At 42.8% G+C, this 21,935-nt stretch overlaps 1 protein-coding gene across 1 annotated transcript in view; it reads right to left on the bottom strand.

Annotated features, from left to right (window-relative positions):
• lrrfip2 (leucine rich repeat (in FLII) interacting protein 2) overlaps positions 1–21,935 on the bottom strand; it is a 163,379-nt gene that overhangs the window by 63,717 nt on the left and 77,727 nt on the right. The window contains exons 12-17 of the mRNA XM_059645778.1: positions 15,851–15,898; positions 15,710–15,754; positions 10,411–10,467; positions 10,250–10,303; positions 5,842–5,910; positions 431–544 (exon numbers count right to left, since the gene is read on the bottom strand). Of these exons, the coding sequence (XP_059501761.1) occupies positions 431–544; positions 5,842–5,910; positions 10,250–10,303; positions 10,411–10,467; positions 15,710–15,754; positions 15,851–15,898 (387 nt within the window). The remainder of the gene's footprint in view (positions 1–430; positions 545–5,841; positions 5,911–10,249; positions 10,304–10,410; positions 10,468–15,709; positions 15,755–15,850; positions 15,899–21,935) is intronic.

Genomic DNA, 21,935 nt, shown 5'->3' with positions numbered 1-21,935 from the left:
ATTAAACATGGAGAATGTAAAGGGAACATAAGAAGTCTGTTCAACTTCTCTACACAAGATAATGGAGCATCCTTATGCTGAGGATTTTAAGATGTAAGCACACGCAGCTTTCTCTTGACAATTTTTATAATAGGTTAGGTAGGTAAAAGGCTCCAAGTCACAAAATGATACCAGAAAGCTAAACTATTCTTAAAAAACTGTAGGTTACATCCATAAGCATGCAGTTTTACAATCATTGCAGTGTCACGGTTGTCCAAAAGCTCAGCAGGTCAGTTACCTTACAGTTCAAACAAGGGATTCAAATAATACATCTAAAATATATAAAATGACAAAGTTATCAAATCACCAACAAAAATGCCAAAATTGCAAATACGATGACCACTTCTCCAAAACTAACCGCAAACCATGCAGTGCAAATATGCTCACTCACACTGAGGAGGTCTGGGGCAGAAATATCATCCAAGTCTGAGACCACACTTCCCCTGCGGTTTGAGCGGCTAAAATAGTCAGCTATCGATCCACTGTGATCAGAAAAATCAGAGGACTGCAGAGAGATACCAAAATAATAAGAAGTGATGAGACAAACAAACATGGGATATACAGCATTCTCAAAAGAAATGAGCATATTTTAAATTCACGGTAATTCAAGACTTTTGGTAGAGAATGTTTGGTGGTACAAGAGTAACAAAGTATACTCACTCTAAAAGACTGCAACTCAAGATAAAGTTTCAAGCCACAAGGAGCTTTTCTGGTAATTTCTGATCAAAAAGTTGTTAACTTGAAATGTTAACGTTTTTACTCTCCAAGGATGCTGCTGGACCGGTGTATTTCCAGTATTTTCTGTGAAGACGCCTAAAACCAATTTCAGATAGATATCTTGGACAATTTCAGGGTGCTGTCACCAACACAGCGTGTGGCATACGCTTGTGCCTGCCACATTTATTGTTGAAGAATCAATAACAACAAATCCAATTTTTGGGCTGCTGGATTTGAATAAGATGTTAAATTATAAGTTCCACCTGATGGATGTGCAAGGAGCCATTGCACCAAATGGAAAACAGCAATCTAGCTCTCCTGAAATCTGGCCAATAATTAGCCCTCACGCAAGACCATGATAGTGGGTTACCTGATCAACCACCTCAGCTCTTGGTGGGACCTTGCTACATACATATCAGCTGATTTTCTACATGACAATTGTGGCTACATTTCAAAATACTTCATCAGCTGTCTGGCACTTTAAGATCATGCAAGGCACTACATAAATATAATTTCTGAATTGAAGAGTTCAAGCTGCCTATGTGTATATAAGCCAAGGGCATATTGATAGTTGCTCGATGAGGAACTTACAGTCTTAGTGATTATTTCTTGCACTGTCACCATTTTGTTGGACACACAACAGCAAATTCGTCCCAAGAATGCTGCACTGTATGAGATAGTCTTGATCGCTTGCTGTAACTCTTCCCTTAGCATAGGTGGTTGAAGACGACAACCACTTAGGTTATTACATGGCCTATCCAACCTGTTTCTGTGGATTTAAGACAGCTATGATCTCCCAACTGATCCTTGACCCACAGCTTCTCTGTTACATGTGCAGCTAATTAGAATAGGGATATGGCCAAGAAACATCCAATTAGCATGTAAAATAAGTGAGCTAATCCAACTACAGAGCTTCATATTGAATTAGAAAGCACAACAAAAGTTGCAAAGCAGATTTGAAGCAAATTTGCAGGTACTCAATGAATTAGAAGAACAAATTTGTTTTTGATATCCTTTGGTCACAACACAGACATGTACACTGTGAAGGATACAACTGTCATGAAAACTGATGTAAGGTGTCAAGAAACAAAATGTTCATCATGAACAAACATGCACCTTTTAAACGAGTCATGAACAAAATAGTTGAGCCCCGTAAGCATACAAGCAGCAGGTACATTTAGTCTTTATAATCACATTTTTATACAGTTTTCATTTCAAGATTAGATTGGTCATTAGCAACAGCAGAAATAAATTAAGGCTTGCAAATGTGGGCGTTCATTCAACCGGCTAGTTGCATGTTCTTTGAATGTATTTCTATGGCTTCAGTTTCGACAATCTTGTCAACGAGAAATGTTTTCCTCTTCTGTTAAACAAGTGGCAAGCTATTCAATCCATTAACATGCCGTCTGCAATTGAAAAGCTTTTATTTATTTTATATACTCCATTATCCTAACCATACTAAAGACATAACAAAGTGTGGAGCTGGAGGAACACAGCAGGCCAGTCAACAGGAAAGTTGATGCTATGGATCGAGGCCCTTCAGAAACAGCAAGGGGGAAGGGAGCCCAGAAATAAATAGAGGAGGGGTGGGGCTGGGGAAGATAGGTGGGATGGTGATAGGGGAGTACAGTTCAGCAGTGATGAGAGATAATGGGAACTGCAGATGCTGGAGATTCCAAGATAATAAAATGTGAGGCTGGATGAACACAGCAGGCCAAGCAGCATCTCAGGAGCACAAAAGCTGACGTTTCGGGCCTAGACCCTTCATCAGAGAGGGGGATGGGGGGAGGGAACTGGAATAAATAGGGAGAGAGGGGGAGGCGGACCGAAGATGGAGAGCAAAGAAGATAGGTGGAGAGGGTGTAGGTGGGGAGGTAGGGAGGGGATAGGTCAGTCCAGGGAAGACGGACAGGTCAAGGAGGTGGGATGAGGTTAGTAGGTAGCTGGGGGTGCGGCTGGGGGTGGGAGGAAGGGATGGGTGAGAGGAAGAACCGGTTAGGGAGGCAGAGACAGGTTGGACTGGTTTTGGGATGCAGTGGGTGGGGGGGAAGAGCTGGGCTGGTTGTGTGGTGCAGTGGGGGGAGGGGATGAACTGGGCTGGTTTAGGGATGCAGTGGGGGAAGGGGAGATTTTGAAACTGGTGAAGTCCACATTGATAACTTCCTACAGACTAAGGGGGTGGCCATGGGCACCCGCATGGGCCCCAGCTATGCCTGCCTCTTTGTAGGTTACGTGGAACAGTCCATCTTCCGCACCTACACAGGCCCCAAACCCCACCTCTTCCTCCGGTACATTGATGACTGTATCGGCGCCGCCTCTTGCTCCCCAGAGGAGCTCGAACAGTTCATCCACTTCACCAACACCTTCCACCCCAACCTTCAGTTCACCTGGGCCATCTCCAGCACATCCCTCACCTTCCTGGACCTCTCAGTCTCCATCTCAGGCAACCAGCTTGTAACTGATGTCCATTCCAAGCCCACCGACTCCCACAGCTACCTAGAATACACCTCCTCCCACCCACCCTCCTGCAAAAACTCCATCCCCTATTCCCAATTCCTCCGCCTCCGCCGCATCTGCTCCCACGATAAGACATTCCACTCCCGCACATCCCAGATGTCCAAGTTCTTTAAGGACCGCAACTTCCCCCCCACGGTGATTGAGAACGCCCTTGACCGCGTCTCCCGCATTTCCCGCGACACATCCCTCACACCCCGCCCCCGCCACAACCGCCCCAAGAGGATCCCCCTCGTTCTCACACACCACCCTACCAACCTCCGGATACAACGCATTATCCTCCGACACTTCCGCCATTTACAATCCGACCCCACCACCCAAGACATTTTTCCATCCCCACCCCTGTCTGCTTTCCGGAGAGACCACTCTCTCCGTGACTCCCTTGTTCGCTCCACACTGCCCTCCAACCCCACCACACCCGGCACCTTCCCCTGCAACCGCAGGAAATGCTACACTTGTCCCCACACCTCCTCCCTCACCCCCATCCCAGGCCCCAAGATGACATTCCACATTAAGCAGAGGTTCACCTGCACATCTGCCAATGTGGTATACTGCATCCACTGTACCCGGTGCGGCTTTCTCTACATTGGGGAAACCAAGCGGAGGCTTGGGGACCGCTTTGCAGAACACCTCCGCTCAGTTCGCAACAAACAACTGCACCTCCCAGTCGCAAACCATTTCCACTCCCCCTCCCATTCTCTTGATGACATGTCCATCATGGGCCTCCTGCACTGCCACAATGATGCCACCCGAAGGTTGCAGGAACAGCAACTCATATTCCGCCTGGGAACCCTGCAGCCACATGGTATCAATGTGGACTTCACCAGTTTCAAAATCTCCCCTTCCCCCACTGCATCCCTAAACCAGCCCAGTTCATCCCCTCCCCCCACTGCACCACACAACCAGCCCAGCTCTTCCCCCCCACCCACTGCATCCCAAAACCAGTCCAACCTGTCTCTGCCTCCCTAACCGGTTCTTCCTCTCACCCATCCCTTCCTCCCACCCCCAGCCGCACCCCCAGCTACCTACTAACCTCATCCCACCTCCTTGACCTGTCCGTCTTCCCTGGACTGACCTATCCCCTCCCTACCTCCCCACCTACACCCTCTCCACCTATCTTCTTTGCTCTCCATCTTCGGTCCGCCTCCCCCTCTCTCCCTATTTATTCCAGTTCCCTCCCCCCATCCCCCTCTCTGATGAAGGGTCTAGGCCCGAAACGTCAGCTTTTGTGCTCCTGAGATGCTGCTTGGCCTGCTGTGTTCATCCAGCCTCACATTTTATTATCAGCAGTGATGAGGATTGGTTAGTAAGGTGGGAGGGGCAGATAGACAGAAGTGGAGGAGGACACGTTGTGTCAGGTCAAGGAGGTGGGATGAGGGGGAGGGTTGGACATGGGATGAGGCCAGGGATGGGGAGACTTTAAAACTGGTAAAATCCACATTTAGGCCATTGGGCTGTTGGCTCCTGAGGCAGAATGTCAGGTGCAGTTCCTCCAGATTCTGGGTAGCGTCATTGCAGCACTGGAAGCAGCCCAGGATGGAGCGGTACAGTGGCTCTGTGGTGAACACTGCTGCCTCACAGCACCAGGGAGCCAGGTTCGATTCCAGCCTCGGGCACCTGTCTGTGTGGAGTTTGCACATTCTCCCCGTGTCTGCACGGGTTTTCTCTAGGTGTCAGAGATAATGGGAACTGCAGATGCTGGAGATTCCAAGATAATGAAATGTGAGGCTGGATGAAGGGTCTAGGCCTGAAACGTCAGCTTTTGTGCTCCTGAGATGCTGCTTGGCCTGCTGTGTTCATCCAGCCTCACATTTCATTATCTTTTCTCTAGGTGCTTCGGTTTCCTCCCACTGTCCAAAGATATGCAGGTTAGGTGGACTGGCCATGCTAAATTGTCCAAGATTACAAAGCGTGGAGCTGGATGAACACAGCAGGCCAAGCAGCGTCTTAGGTGCACAAAATCTGATGTTTCAGGCCTAGACCCTTCATCAGAAAAGGTTCATCAGAAATTGTCCGTATGTTCAGTTCAGGGGTGTGTAGATTAGGTGGGTTGCGTAGATTAAGTGGGTTGCGAGGGGACGGGTCTGGGTGGAATGCACTGAGGTTTGGTGTGGACTTGTCGGGCTGAAGGACCTGTTTCCACACTGCAGGGATTCTATGATCTATGAAATTACCCAGGGAATGGGAGGGGGGAGTTAAAAATGGTTCACAACCAGAAGATGATGAAGTTTGTTGTGTACGGAGCGCAGATGCTCCACAAAACTCAGTCTCAGAGTCTCCACTTTGTCTCACCAATGTAAAGTAGGCCACATTGGATGCAGTAGACCAAGTTGACGGATGTGCAGGTGAACACCTGTCTGATGTACTAAAGACATGCTATGTTTACAGCTCTACAGCTGTCCATTATCTTGTCTTTTACAGTGTCTTATTCTTGTAGATGGGAAGAGAAAAATCCTTTAAAACAGAAATGGTTTCATCCATGGCAATAATTTTACCATCCCTGTTATTTCAAATCTGATCATTAGTAAAGGCTGCTATCAGAGAACACACTGACATGCACAAAGGGCTCACCACACTGTCACGACGTCCCCGGCTGATATTGTCTTGGGACACGATACTCATTCTTTCATCATCTGAATTCTATCCAAGTTAAAGTGAATAAACAAGTCTTGATAACACAAATCTTATCACACTAGTGTCAAAACTGTTTATATGTCACAATGACTACACTTCTTTAACTCAGACACAAACTGCACAAAGTTGCCAATAAGGTGCAAGTTATTTATAAATAAGTCCAACCTTGTTAATGTCATGCACAAGTTTTAGTGAAGAGGTAATAATTATACTCCTGTCATGCAATTCCAGTGAAGAAACGGTTCCGTATCGAGCAGAGTTCCTGATCTTCAACAACTCCAAAGTGCAGGTTCATTACTGGTGGACTGATCTATTAGACCAACCACAAGCTACGCATAATACAAAGAAAGCATGCCAAAATTTCTCCTCTGTTACAGATTTTACCCAAAGCCTAGGATGAATCAGTCTGCAGAGCATCAAAAGTAGCTAAGCCTTCCAGTCATAGAGGTGAAAAAGGCAAGATCAGAATGCCTGCTTTGGAGTTAAAATGCAAGGAGGAATTGTATTTTTAAAATTTGATTTCAGAAAAAGTACATTCTTGCAGTTAATATTACAATTGGAAAAGGCCAGGGACAGAAGGTGCAATCTGCAAAATTAAGAAAAAGTTATGGGAAATCAATTAATTTTTCAACAGTAAAAGACTTTAGCCAATCTACATGATGGTTCCAGGTATTAGACATCTGATTTTGTGGGTTCTTGGTAGATCAGCTGTCACAAAGACCCATTAAGTCCTCCTCAACAAATGACACCACATCTCCAACAGCATATTTTACCTATTTTCAGTATCACCCAGATTGCATCTCCTAAAACATCCCTTTTGGTTTATTGTTCAAACCGAAAATATCAAGTATCTCACCATTATACTGTCGCCATGTTCTTTTCTCATCCTAAGCAAAGAACCTCTTATCCTCATTCAATCTCCTTCTCATTTTCTTTGCCCTGAATACACCAAAACTGCCTTAATCTCACTGATTGTATCAAGTCCCTACCTGTGCATGGTTAGCCATGCTATCTTGCATGGTCTGTTTGCACCCATGATAGATCACCTTTCTCTCCCTCAGTCTACTTTCTTATTTATTCTGCACCTGAAAGGAACTGTTGCAAATTAGTCAAATTACTGAAGACCCAAAAGTCCCACTTGAATTCTCCACAATAATTTATCACAATCCTTCTAATCATACTGCTTATTTATATAGTCTCCTCCACCTTTAATGCTGCTATTTGTACTAAAACCTAACTCTCGTTGCCTCTCCTTATAGCCAGCATCTTCACTTGTTTGGACGCAAAGGAAGCAGACTTGAACAATTTGGTCAGAAAACTTTTAGCCATTTGTTGTCAAACCTGGCTGGATCAGAAAGCATTACTGCGTGTTCCACTGTCAAAGCTGATAGCTATTCTATAAAAATAGCTCTGGATTGCTCCACAACAAGAACTTAGGAACAGGGTAGGCCGTTCAGCAAATTGAGCTACTGCATTTTAGGTCATGCCCGGTTATTTTTTCCAATGTTACTTTTCACATCTCCATATCACAAAGTTGTGTATCTTCAGAAATTATCGATTCTTGCGCTCAATTTGCTCAATGGTGAAGCTACCACAGTCCTCTAAGAGCAGAGATTTCCAAAGATTCACAATCCTCTCAGTAAAGTAATTCCAAGTGTTAAATTACTTGTCCCTTATCCCAAGATATCATCTCCTAGTTCCAGAGTCATGAGCCAGGGCTAACATCGCATCTACATCTATTTTAGAACATAGAACATTACAGCACAGTACAGGCCCTTCGACCCTCAATGTTGTGCCGACCTATCGTACCAATCTCAAGCCCATCTAACCTAGACTATTCCATGTACGTCCATATGCTTGTCCAATGTCGACTTAAATGTACCTAAAGTTGGCAAATTTAATACCATTGCAGGCAAAGCGTTCCATTCCCTTACTACTGAGTAAAGAAACTACCTCTGACATCTGTCCTATATCTTTCAGCCCTCAATTTAAATCTATGCCCCCTCGTGCTCGCCGTCACCATCCTAGGAAAAAGGCTCTCCCTATCCACCCTATCTAACCCTCTGATTATTTTATATGTTTCTGTTAAGTTACCTCTCAACCTTCTTCTCTCTAATGAAAACAGCCTCAAGTCCCTCAGCCTTTCCTCGTAAGGCCTTCCCTCCATACCAGGCAACATCCTAGTAAATCTCCTCTGCACCCTTTCCAAAGCTTCCACATCCTTCTTATAATGTGGTGACCAGAACTGTACACAATACTCCAAGTGCAGCCGCACCAGACTTTTGTACAGCTTCACCATAACCTCTTGGTTCCGGAACTCGATCCCTCTATTAATAAAAGCTAAAACACTGTATGCCTTCTTAACAGTCCTGTCAACCTGGGTGGCAACTTTCAAGGATCTGTGTACATGGACACCGAGATCTCTCTGCTCATCTACACTGCGAAGAATCTTACCATTAGCCCAGTACTTTGCATTCCGGTCACTCCTGCCAAAGTGCATCACCTCACACTTGTCTGCATTAAACTCCATTTGCCACCTCTCAGCCCAGCTCTGCAGCTTATCTATGTCTCTCTGCAACCGACAGCATCCTTCATCACTATCCACAACTCCACCGACCTTAGTGTCATCTGCAAATTTACTAACCCATCCTTCTACGCCCTCATCCAGGTCATTTATAAAAATGACGAACTGCAGTGGACCCAACACCGACCCTTGCGGTACACCACTAGTAACTGGACTCCAGGATGAACATTTCCCATCAACTACCACCCTCTGCCGCCTTTCAGCAAGAAAATTTCCGATCCAAACTGCTATATCTCCCATAATTCCATTCCTCCACATTTTGTACAAGAGCCTAGTGTGGGGAACCTTATCGAACGCCTTGCTGAAATCGATATACACCACATCAACTCGTATTCTCTCATCTACCTGTTTGGTCACCTTCTCAAAGAACTCAAGAAGGTTTGTGAGGCACGACCTTCCCTTCACAAAACCGTGCTGACTATCCCTAATCAATTTGTTCTTCTCTAAATGAAGATAAATCCTATCCCTTATAACCTTTTCCAACATTTTACCAACAACAGAGGTAAGGCTCACTGGTCTATAATTATCAGGGTGGTCTCTACTCCCCTTCTTGAACAGGGGAACCACACTTGCTATCCTCCAGTCGTCTGGCACTATTCCTGTAGACAATGACGAGTTAAAGATCAATGCCAAAGGCTCGGCAATCTCCTCCCTGGCTTCCCAGAGGATCCGAGGATAAATCCCATCCGGCCCAGGGGTTTTGTAAGAATTCTCTAAGTTTCAATGAAATCACCTCTTATTTTACAGTCTGTCTCTTCAGACAATCCTGCCATGCCAGCAATTAATTTGGTGAACCTCTGCTGCATTCCTATGGTAATTATATCCTTCCTGAGGCAAAGTGTTCAAAACTACACACAACGTGCATGAATCATACATAAAGTACATCTCACCACATGACCAATTTAAGCTCATATTTATCCTTAACCCCATAACCATTGAATAGTTCAGCATTCAATTTCTCTTTCCAACCCCCAAATTAGCCAACATTGTTGACACACTTCAGATACAGCGGGGGGTGGTGTGTGCACATACACTTGGAGGAGAAAGAACGAGAGCCCGGAAGAGCAGAAGTTAAATGGAGTTGTGCAGGTTGACAGGAAAAGACACTGCTTCAAATTTTAGCTATTCATCAATTAGTTTGCAGGTCAGCATTTCTGGTGGAACTTGTACTGGGAGCAGCTCCATTTCTGCTCATTCATTTAACTCTTTGGTAGACCAGGATGTTGAGTGACTCAGCTTCCAAATTTAAGATTTAACTGTCCATACGTTTCACTATAATAGCATTCATGCAAAGCAATGTAAACAGAAAACAGATATTTTGCTACAGACGCGCACCTAAGGCAGTGTGCATTACAATCTATGGTGATAAGTAATTTTCTTGTACTATTGTGCACTCAGCATGCCTTTAGTATTTAGGTCTGTAGCATTCTGTGGTATGAAAAATATTACATTAGAGTGGTTCATATCAAAACATTCAACGTACTGTTATTAGATTGTTATTCGTTATTAGATGACTAAATATGTATTGGTTTTCATCTTTAAAAAACCAATGCTAGTCAGCAGGACAACTGAGCAAACTAAATTTTTTTAAAGCAGAGATAAGAAATTTTCATTTCAGTTTTGTTTTAAAAACATATCTATATATCCTCAGTGCACATGCTGTCAAAATTCCTGTGGCAGCAACTTGCATAAGTAGTTTCGTTACCAATACTACAGTGCACAAATTCAAAACTTTTTCAAAATGCCTGATGCTATTCTTACCATCGGGCTACTGTGCACTGAACTTGCTCGAGAAGAATAACTGTATTCAGATGGCTGAGGGGGAAGACCAAGGATGTTATAATATAGCATAGTAGCATAGCAAATATAGTAACCCAAAACCTTTTTCTTGGAGTCATTGTTACACATGGCAGTAAACTTACAGTTCTTGAACTACATCTCCGACTGTAACTGTAAAGTCTCTCATCGTTCAATGACACCTACAAATATAAAGTATGTGCATTAAATGCTCACTTTTTGGAAAAAAACTAGCTTAACTCAGCTCTTATATGGTCAAACAGGTCAGCACATTGATCACAATCAACTTCAGTCTGCAGGAAAAGCAATGATAACATAACATACAAGCTTTTCATGGTCTATGAATGAACATGTGTCTATGTCAAATATCTGAAACATTGCAGAATATCCGACTTCAAACCTGTACACATACAGGTAAAGTCATGTCTAAAATCAGAGCTTCAAAATGTAAACTGTCCTAGAAAATATATCAATGTATCAATATTTTGGTGGGTGAAGAAATAAACAAACACCGCAAATGTAACTGCGCTATTTAAGTTCGCTTTTTAATCCTTTTAATTTTTCCCTCTGAAATAAATGAAGGATGAAAGCATTTCCCAGTCAAAGACAAACTGTTTAATTTTCAAGTACAATTATCTCATCCGGCATCAGCCATTATTTTGCGGTAGCATACTTCCATTGGAGTCATAATATTGTGTTTATATACTACTTCGGGCAATTGTGCAGCACGGTTCTGAGGTGGAAGCGATATCTACAGCGTGCAGACTGTCTTATGAGGGAAGGCTGGACAGGCTAAGCCTGTATCTCTACAGTTTAGAAGAGTCAGAGGTGACTTAATTGTAACATAAGATCCTGAGGGGTTTTGTATGGGTGAATGCTGTAAGTATTGTTCCTCTTCTAGGAGGATGTAGAACTAAGGGGTCAATGTTCAAAACTAAGTGTGCACTCAGTTAAAATGGAAATGAGGAAACATTTTTTGAGGATTGGAGTATCTTTGGAATTTGCTACCTCAAAAGGCAGTGGGTGCAGAGTTTTTGCATTAGTTTTAAAAATAAACAGCAGAGGTATATAGATTCTGGATGATCAAGAGCAATAAAAAAAAACAGGCAAATGCAGGAATGTACAGTTGAGGTTAAAATCAGATTAGCCATTATCTATTGAATGGCAGAGCAGGCTCAAAGAGCCTACTCTTGTCCTTGTTTACACGGCACTAATTTGCTAAGTAGAGTCATCTCCTGGTCAATATTCATCTTAAACAACATCTAAACAGATGATCTCATTATTATGAATTACTCATGCAAATTCATTATTCAGGTTTCAACATCATCTTACAAACAAAGTTTAGACAAGTTGGGCCAATACTCATTGGAGCTTAGAAGGAGGGGTGATGTTCTTGAAACTCAAAGATCCTGACAGAGAATTTCTAGAGGGGTCATGGTGAGGATGTTTTGTTTTCCTGGGGAGTTAACTAGTGGTCACAGTTTACAGACAGAGGTTTCACTTTTATGATGGAGACAAGGAGGAAATCTCTCACTTTTGTTAATATGAGGAATTCACTTACTTAGCAAATCAGCAGACACTGGGTCTCTAAATTTATTCATGGGAGAATTAGATAGAGATTTGAGAAAAAGATGACAATACCCAAGGGCAGAAAGCAAAATGGAGTCAAGGCCATAACCTGATCAGCTATGGTTTAACTGAATGGTACAGCAGGTTCTAACAACCAAATGGTCTGCCTTGCTCTTAATGCCTGTATTTCTCTTACGAAAACGTAACAGCATAAGAAATAGACACAGGAGTAGGCCATCTGTGGAATTCCCTGCCCAGCAAGGCAGTTGAGGCAAGTTGGTTGAATTTTTTTTAAGGCAAAGAGAGATAGATTTTTGAACAGTCAAGGTTTTAAGGGTTATGGCGAGTGGGCAGGTAAGTGGAGCTCAGTCCATGAAAAGATCAGCCATGATCTTATTGAATGGCAGAGCAGATTAAAAGGAGCCAGATGGCATATTCCTCGGACCTGCCTTTTTATCACACTTCACCAAATGTCTCAAAGCAGTTACAGTAAATGAAGTACATTACTTTTATTCACTCAAGGGATATGGGCTCCACTGGCTAGGCCAGTATTTATTGCCCATCTTGCCTAGGTAAAAAGTTGACCACATTGGCTGTGGGTCTGGAGTCACATGTAGGCCAGACCAGGAAAGGATGGCAGTTTTCTTCCCTAAAACGACATTAGTGAACCAGATGAATTGTTCTGACACGTGATAAAGGGTTCATGGTCGTCATGACACTCTTAATTTCAGATTTTCCTTTAAAATGGAACTCAAATTACACCATCTACCACGGCAGGGTTCAAATCCAGGTCCCCAGAACATTATCTGGGTCTCTGGATTAAGAGTCCAGCGATAATACTACCGGGCCATCATCTTCCCATAAGAAGTGTTCTTACTGTTATCGTCGGCAAAGAGGGCTGCTAACATCCACACAACAGCAATGTGATATTAATTTTCAGGATAACTCACATACTGTTTTGAAATGGTGTTAGGGGATCCCACCCAATCACAAAGATGGGGCCTTGTTTAAAAGTCTATTCCAAAAAGCATGTACTTTCAACAGTTGGGCAGATTCAATGGACTGAATATGTAAGTAGATTATGGAAAGGAACAAAACAGTTGTCATAGTTGGCGACTTTAGCTTCCACAATATTGACTGGTACTCCCTTACAGCAAGAGACTTAGATGAGGTGGAATTTGTTAAGTGCATCCTTATGGAGTTTCTTGAGTTTATGTGGATAGTCCAACTAGAGGAGCCACCATACTGGGTCATGTATTGGACTGACCTTTCAGTGGGAGAGCGTTTTGGAAGCATTGAACACAACTCCTGCCTAGGGCACTAGGAGATCAATAAAGAAGTGATTTGGATCTCTTGAGGAGCATTAAGGTGGTTAAGTCCCCTGGGCCTGATGGCATCTACCCCAGGTTATCGAGAGGGGAAACAGCTGGGGCCTTGGCCAAGATCTCTGCATCCTTGCTAGCCACAGCAGAGGACCTGCAGAACTGGTGACCAGCTAACGTTGTTTCTCTCTTCAAAGAGAAATAGGGATAATCCAGGAAACTACAGACTGGTGAACCTCACATTGGTGGCTGGGAAGCTATTGGACAGAATTCTTAGGGATAGGATTTATACGGATTTGAACAAGTGTGGCTTAATTAGGGGCAGTCAGCATGGCTTTGTGCAGGGTAGGTCTTGTCTTACTAATTTGATTGAATTTTTCAGGGAGGGTAGAGCATGTTGTTTCCATGTATTTCAGTAAGGCTTTTGACAAGGTCCATCAAGGTAGGCTCAAGCGGAAGATTAAGATGCATGGGGTCAACGGTGACTTTGCCGCATGTATTCAGAAGTGGCTTGCCCGTAGCAGACAGAGGGTAGTTATGGAAGCGTGGCTTTCAGGCTGGATATTCATGACTAGTGGTATTCTGCAGGGATCGTAATAAAGGCCTCTGCAGTTTGCGATATATAAATGACTTGGATGAAAATTTAGATGGCTGGGTTAGTAAGTTTACAGGTGGTACAAAGGTTGGCGGAGTTGTGGATAGCATAGAAGGTTGTCAGAGGATTCAGACAGATGTAGATCAGTTACAGATAAGGGCCAAGAAATGGCAGATGGCATTTAATCCAGCTAAGTGAGAGATGTTGCATTATAGGAGATCAAATGTTAAGGAACAGTATACAGTTAACGGCAGGTCTCTGAACAGCACTGATATCCAGAAGGATCTTGGGGTTCAGGTCCATAGTTCCCTGAAAGTGGCCATGCAAGTAGATCGGGTGGTAAAGGAGGTGGATGGCATGCTCCTAAGATGCTGCTTGGCCTGCTGTGTTCAGAAAGAGGTGACCGCAAACTGGTGATGTTAACAGCAACATGTTTATATAATGTTAGGAGAAACTCAGCAAGACTAACAGCAACTGTGTAGAGAGAAACAGGTTTAACACGGAGTTCAATACAATTCACCTTTAGAACACTGCTTCAGTATGCTAAAGCATGAATTGTTTCTCTGCATGAGCTGTCAGACCTGCTGAGTTTCTCTATCTTCCACTCATGTTTCAGATTTCCAGCATCCACACCATTTTGCTGTTATTTTGTTTATACAGTGCAATATGTTTGATAGATAGGGTAAATATGAAAGGTTATTAGCACTGTTTTCAGGTCAGAAGAATCTAGGATAAGCAATTTTTCAAAATAATTCAGTTCGTCAACAAATGTTTCAGTTCAGTTAAGAAAACACCAGCGTTGAGTTAAGAGATAACAAAGTGTAGAGCTGGATGAACACAGCAGGCCAAGCAGCATCTTAGGAGCACAAAAGCTGATGTTTCAGGCCTATACCCTTCATCAGAAAAAGAAGCCTGTTGAGTGTAGATTGATTTCTGAAGAAGAGTCTAGGCCCAAAATGTCAGCCTTCCTGCTCCTCTGATGCTGCTTGGCTTGCTGTATTTATCCAGCTTCACACCTTGGTATCTCTGAGGTTAGAAGTCAGTTTAGTTTCTATTGCTGCAGCAGCTCAGGGAACCAGTTTACCTGAAAGACTTCAGCTTGCGAAACATTTTGATTAAACTCTCCTGGTTAGAAATGTGCAGATTATTTTAGAAATGAGGACGTTTAGACTCTCAGATTTGCACAAAAACTCAAGACAGCAGGTACAGAAAGGGGGTCATCTAATTGCCTGCACAGCCCGTGACAAAGAAACCAGAGACTAATATGCGCGTTAACTGACTAAAAAGAGAAAAAAAAAAACTCCATGCAGGGTTTCCTTCTGGGATTGACTTGACCAATAGTATAATCAGATTAGATCATAAATTAACAGGTTAACCACTGACACACAGTTCAAAACTAAACAGCACAACAGTGCAGTTTAGTAGTACAGCCCTATAATAAACACAGCAGCAAAGCATTAATGTTGCAGGCCAAAACTGCATTTCTTTTCAATAAAAGATCACTGATATGAAAAATTAACTGTGACCCTCTCCACAAATATTGCCTGACATGTTGAACATTTCAAACAACGTCTCTGCATTAGTTTACACTTCACATTACAGTGTATTATAAGCTTAATGTCAAAAAATTGAGTTATTTAGGGCCTCCCTCTTAACTTTTCTTTGAAACATGATGCACGATAAAACAAGACCGTGGCAATTAAAGGCAATAAGCACTGTGTTAAAATAAAATGCAACTTTGCCATTGCCAATGCTCATTATCACAGAATATCTTCTTATATTGTTACTGTCATGTTCTGATATTATTTCTTAAAACTGGTAGACTGGAAAAGTTAAATAGCCAAACAAATCATCAGTTGCAGACAAGCAATTACTGCTATGAGCAACTACAATGTTTCAACTTTCTGTTTCAAGTCCATGCAGCTAAGTTATACCAACCAAACTCTGGCTTCGAATTAGGCCCTTGCCCAAATTAGAAGAGGCCTATAGAAGGAAAGATGTATTTAGTCAAGAGCACCACATTTTTGTAGGAATCTAACTTTGATCACACAAATTAATTTTATAATAAGTTATACTAACCCTGTAATTCTTGGATGTTGTAACAGAAGCGTTAAAGAGAGACGACGGCTGTATTGCAAATGAAGGAATCCAAATGAGTTAGTTTATTTGCAATTATGAAATCAGTTTATTTCATGAAAAATAATGCAACTGTGCCAAAATGAAGAATATTTATAGAGTACAGTAATGAAGTGTTTTTGGAAATTCTACAGCATGCAAGCGAAGACATTCAAACAGGAATCAATGTCCTGGTTTGGATAGTAGCTCGGGAAATGCTCAAAACACTCATGCTACATGAATTCATCGTTACATTTCACAAGTTATTTTCACTATTTTGTGTTTAGAAAGAAAAATTCCAATTTTAAAAAATCAGTTTACAAGCATTGAAAAATTTGTATCGAAGCTAAGTAAGCAGGAGGGGGAAATGGCACAATTCAAAGTGTCATTTCAAATTCGGTGGCTCAGTGGCTAGCACTGCAGCCTCACAGCACCAGGGACCTGGGTTCAATTCCAGCCTTGGGCGACTGTGTGTGGAGTTTGCACATTCTCCCCGTGTCTGCGTGGGTTTCCTCCGGGTGCTCCGGTTTCCTCCCACAGTCCAAGGGTGTGCAGGATAGGTGGATCGGCCATGCTAAATTGCCCGTAGTGTTCAGGGGTGTGTGGGTTATAGGGGGATGGGACTGAGTGGGATGCTCTAAGAGGCGCTGTGGACTTGTTGGGCCGAAGGGCCTGTTTCCGCACTGTAGGCAATCTAATCTAATCTAAAAAAATTGATCTAGAAATTTGTCTCACCATGAGCCACCAATTGGAATGACTGTGGGCATTGAGCAACTTGTCATTACTTAGATCATTCAAAGGATAATTATTTTGTGAGGCATCGCATAAGATGCCAGTGGAGAATATACCAGTAGAACAGTGGCAATTGAATAATTCAGAAAATGAGTTAATAGAAATATGCCAAGGAAACCAGTTAGGTTCTTCGAATACTAACTAGATGAAAAAGCATTGGATAGTCATGTTTTAAATACTGAATTGAGACACAAATTAACACATTCATTGGTAACTGACAAATATGCTTTGGTTTGCAACCTCTAGCAAATCAGTTAATTGAAACAGCTACGCATTCAAACAACCGAGTCAATCATTAGCTAAAAAAAATTAGTGATGTTGTACAATGTTCAGCAATTTTTTTTTAAAAAAGGGGAACGTGTTTGGACAAAGCTCAATAAAGAGGCAAGTTACACAATTCTATGCATTTGTCTTAATAATTGTAGGCTTGAAAGCTCATTACAATTATATAAAAAAGTGTTTACTAAATTACAAACAAGTATAAACTGTCTTTCAGGATATCCTTCGCATCGAACGCTTGGGAAATGACTATTAGCTGCTATCTGGGGAACTTGGCCCCTGTTCGGAAACATCACAGTTCAGAAATGAACTGATAATTACACTTTCCTCAAGAGTATTTACAAAGTCATTGGTGTAAAATATATCTCTGCACCTCCTACAAACTAACATCAAGTCTCTGGGAAGACTTGAACTCGACACAAACATACATCAGTTAATGCAAACAGATCTTACTCTTGTTTAATCAATTCCAGTTATGATTTCAGAAACAGAGTTTAAATAATGACGTGAACAAGTATGTTGAAAAGAAGTCTTTATAGAGTCATAGGCTTATACACCAAAAAAATAGGCCCTTTGATCTAAATTGTCCAAGCCAACCAGATATCTTAATCTGATCCAGTCTCATTTATCAGTATTCGGCCCGTATCCCTCCAAACTCGTCCTAGTCACGGATCTATCCAAACGTCTTTCAAACATCGTAATTATATCCACATCCTCAGGGAGGTCATTCCACACTCGAACAAACCTTAGTATAGAAAATTTGCCTCATGTCTCTTTCAAAATCTCTCTTCTCACCTTAAAAATGTGCCCTCTAGCCTTGAAATCTCCCATCCTTGGGAAAGGACAACCACCATGAAATCTACACCTCTCATTATTTTATGTGCTTCTATCAGGTCACCTCTCAACTTCCTATGCTCCAGTGAAAAATGTCCCAGCCTATCCAGCCTTTCCTTATAACTCAAGTCTTCGATAGCTGGCAACATCCTGGTAAATCTCTTCTGAGCCCTTTCCAGCTTAATAACATCCTTCCTACAACTGGACACAGGATTACAGAAGAGGCCTCATCAATGTCCCATGCAACCTCAATATGACTTCCCAAGACCTATACTCAAAGGGCTGAGCAATGAAAGCAAGTGTGCCCAAAGACCCTTTTAACCACCCTGACTGTATGTGATGCAAACTTCAAAGAATTATGTACCTGTGCCCCTAGGTCATGCTATCCTATAACATCACCCAATGCCCTACTATTAAGAGTGTAAACCCCACCCTTGTTTGTTGTACAAAAATGCAATACATCACACTTGTCCAGATGGGAACTCCATCTGCCATTTTGCAGCTCTGACTCATTCGATCAAGATCTCTTTGTAATGTCAGAAGACCTCCTTCACCTTCTAAAATGCTACCAACTTACTACCTTGCTATCCAAATTGGCCTCTCCTCTTGTTGGTCTATCTACATACTGTGTCCGGAATCCTTCCTGAACACACTGGACAAAATCTGCTCCATCTAAACTTTTACAACTAAAATGTTTCCAATCAATATTTGTAAAGTTGAAGTCACCCATGACTACAACCCTGTGACTTCTTCACCTTTCCAGTATCTGCCTCCCAATTCTCTACTTCTGTGCAACTACTTGGGTGTCTGTTTTATTTTAAAAGAAAAAAACCCAACAGTGACTGCTCTTTTCTTGTTCCTGACCTCAACCGAAATGGACTCTGTAGACATATCATTCTCGAACTGCCTTTCAGTAGCTGCTGTACTCACCCTGACTAGCAGTGCCACTCTCCCATTTTTTTTCCCACCCTCCCTATTTCTTCTAAAGCATCTAAATCCCGGAACTTCCAACAACCATTCCTCTCCCCGAGTTACCCAAGTTTCTTTAATGGCCGCGACATCGCAGTTCCAAGTACCAACACATGCTCTGAGTTCATTCACTTTATTTCTGATACTTCTAGCATTGAAGTATACACACCTCAAACCATCCGTGTCTGCAATTACACCGCACTGACCGCATTTCTTTATAAACCATCTCACTCTCTGTGTCTGGAAGGCCAAATACCTCAAAAACCTCCCTCCCAGGATATTTGTGCCCTTCCGGTTCAGGTGCAACCCGTCCTTACTGTACAGGTCCCGCGTTCCCCAGAATGTGCTCCAATTATCCACATCATCAAAGTCCTCCCTTCTGCACCAGCCCTGTAGCAATGTGTTTAGCTGCACACTCTCCCTATTTCTTACCTTGTTAACATGTGGCACTGGTCGTAATCCAGGGATAAATACCCTGTTTGTCCTGGTCTTCTACTTCCAACCTAACTCGCTACTCGTTTTTCACATTCTCGGTTCTTTTTTCTCCCAATGTCATTGGTACCGATGTATACCATGATGGCCGGTTACTCACCCTCCCCGTTATGAATTTTGAAGGCACAACCCGAGACATCGCGGTCCCTGGCACCCGGGAGGCAACGTACCATCCTTTCATCTCACTTGCGTCCACAGAACTGCCTGTCTGTGCCTCTTACTATTGAACCCCCACAACAATTGCTGTCCTGTTCTCCCTCCTTATCATCTTTTGCCACAGGGTCAGGCTCACTACCAGAGACCTGTCCGCTGTGGCCTTCTCCTGATAGGTCACTTCCCCCCTCCCCAAAAAAAAACAGTATCCAAAACAGTATACTTATTATTGAGGGTAACGGCCATAGGGGATCCCTGCACTATCTGCCTATTCGCTTTCCCCTTCCTGACAGTCACCCAGCTACCTGTTTTCCTGTACGTTGGGTGTGACCACCTCCTTGTAACTCCTCTCTATCACCCCTTCAGCCTTCTGAATGATCCAGAGTTCATCCAGCTCCAGTTCCCTAGTGTGGTATTTGAGGAGCTGGAGTTCGGTGCACTTCTCGCAGGTGAAGTCAGAGGGAACACTTGCAGTGACCCTTAGCTCCCACATCCTGCAAAAGGAGCTTGCAACTGCCCTAGCTTCCATTCCCTCTGCTTTTGATTTTCAGAAGAACAACAAAAAAAGCCTTACTTTTCCAAACCTCCACACAGTCTTTTTGGGTTAGAGGAGGACGATGGGTGGGAGACACTACACATGTAGTGTTTCTGGTTTAGCCGATGCCTGAATTTATCTGTTTCCTCTTGGCTCGTGTCCCCTCCACGCACCTGCTGCTGAAAACAAGAGGGCCACTTGTTGCACGAGGCAAGTTTTTATATGGGGAGAAACAAAAACTGCCTTACCTTCCTGTTGGCTCACTGTTTCATGCTGCTGCCACTGAAAACAAGAGGGGAAACACGACTTTCCAAGGCTCAGCACTCACTTCGTCGGGAAGAAAGCGACACCTAGATTTGAACTCGGATCTGAGATCCGGAATGAGCACGGTCACCATTACACCATGGTAACCAATGCCATAGAGTTCAGACGAATGAGCGGGGATCTTGTCGACACCTATATAATTCCAACAGGACTGGTCAAGATAGATGCAGGGAAGGTGTTCCTGATGGTGGGTGTGTCCAGAACCAGTGGTCACAGTATGAGGATTCTGGGTAGGCAATTTCGGATGGAGCTGAGGTGACATTTCTTTACCCAGAGTGTGGTGATCCTGTGGAATTCATTACCACAGGAAGTAGTTGATGCCAAAACATTGAATGCATTCAAGAAGTGACTAGCTCTCGTACTTGAGTCAAATAGGATCAAAGGTTATGGGGAGAAAGCAGGATTAGGCTATTGAATTGCGTAATCGGCCATTATTATGAATGGTGGAGCCGGCTTGAAGGGCCCAATGGCCTAATCCTGCTCCTGTCTTCTATGTTTCTACATTTCTATTAACACTCAAAATATGCCCTGATTTTTTTTTAAACGGACTTCTTAAAATGAGCTTTCAAGGGTCAACAGTGAACAATTTGAGGTTTCTTTTCTAAATTCAGAACTTAAATAACACTGTTTTAGAGGGGTTTTTAACATTGCAAAACGTTTTTTGAAAAACGTAAGTCTTTTTTAAATAAGGGGTGGTGTTGTTGTTTTGAAGAATCCTACACGTGGTTGGCTCTAGACAAGTTTCTTTTTCCCTTAAGGAATTTATTGAGGAGGAGATTTTTTTATTCAGTTGATCCGCTAAGTAGTTGATTTTACGTTAAATGTTTGATACATATAGGTATTTTTTCCATTTTAACTTTAATTTCTGGACGTAATTAAATGTACCTTATTGTATAAATAAGGCATTATTGAAACTGTTTATAGACTTAGTGTTATTAAGGGCCTTTATGAAGTGCAGAGTGAGATGGCTAGTAGATTCAGCAAAGTTAGTAAGGTAGCAAGGTAGTAAGGTAGCAAGGTAGCACACTTGCTATCCTCCAGTCGTCTGGCACTATTCCTGTAGACAAATGACGAGTTAAAGATCAATGCCAAAGGCTCAGCAATCTCCTCCCTGGCTTCCCAGAGGAGCCTAGGATAAATCCCGTCCAGCCCAGGGGACTTACCTATTTTCACACTCTATTTTCTCATTCCTCATATTTTCTCATACCTCTTCCTTGTGAACCTCAATCCCACCTAGAGTACCCTGTATCTCCGTATTCACCTCGACAACATTGTTGTTTTCTAGAGTGAATACTGTCGAAAAATATTCACTTAGTGCTTCCCCTATCTCCTCTGACTCCACACACAACTTCCCACTACTATCCTTGATTGGCACTAATCTTAATCTTACTCTCGTCATTCTTTTATTCCTTAAATACCTATAGAAAGCTTTAGGGTTTACCCTGATCCTATCCGCCAACAACTTCTCATGCCTCCTCCTGGCTCTTCTGAGCTCTCTCTTTAGGTCTTTCCTGGCTATCTTGTAACCCTCAAGCACCCTAACTGAGCCTTCACATCTCATCCTAACGTAAGCCTTCTTCTTTCACTTGACCAGAGATTCCACTTCCTTCATAAATCACAGCTCCCGCACTCTACAGCTTCCTCCCTGCCTGACAGGTACATACTTATCTA

This window comes from Stegostoma tigrinum, chromosome 5 (genome assembly GCF_030684315.1).
Source record: "Stegostoma tigrinum isolate sSteTig4 chromosome 5, sSteTig4.hap1, whole genome shotgun sequence".
Classification (NCBI taxonomy): Eukaryota; Metazoa; Chordata; class Chondrichthyes; order Orectolobiformes; family Stegostomatidae; genus Stegostoma; species Stegostoma tigrinum.
This window is presented reverse-complemented; position numbering and strand designations above follow the sequence as displayed.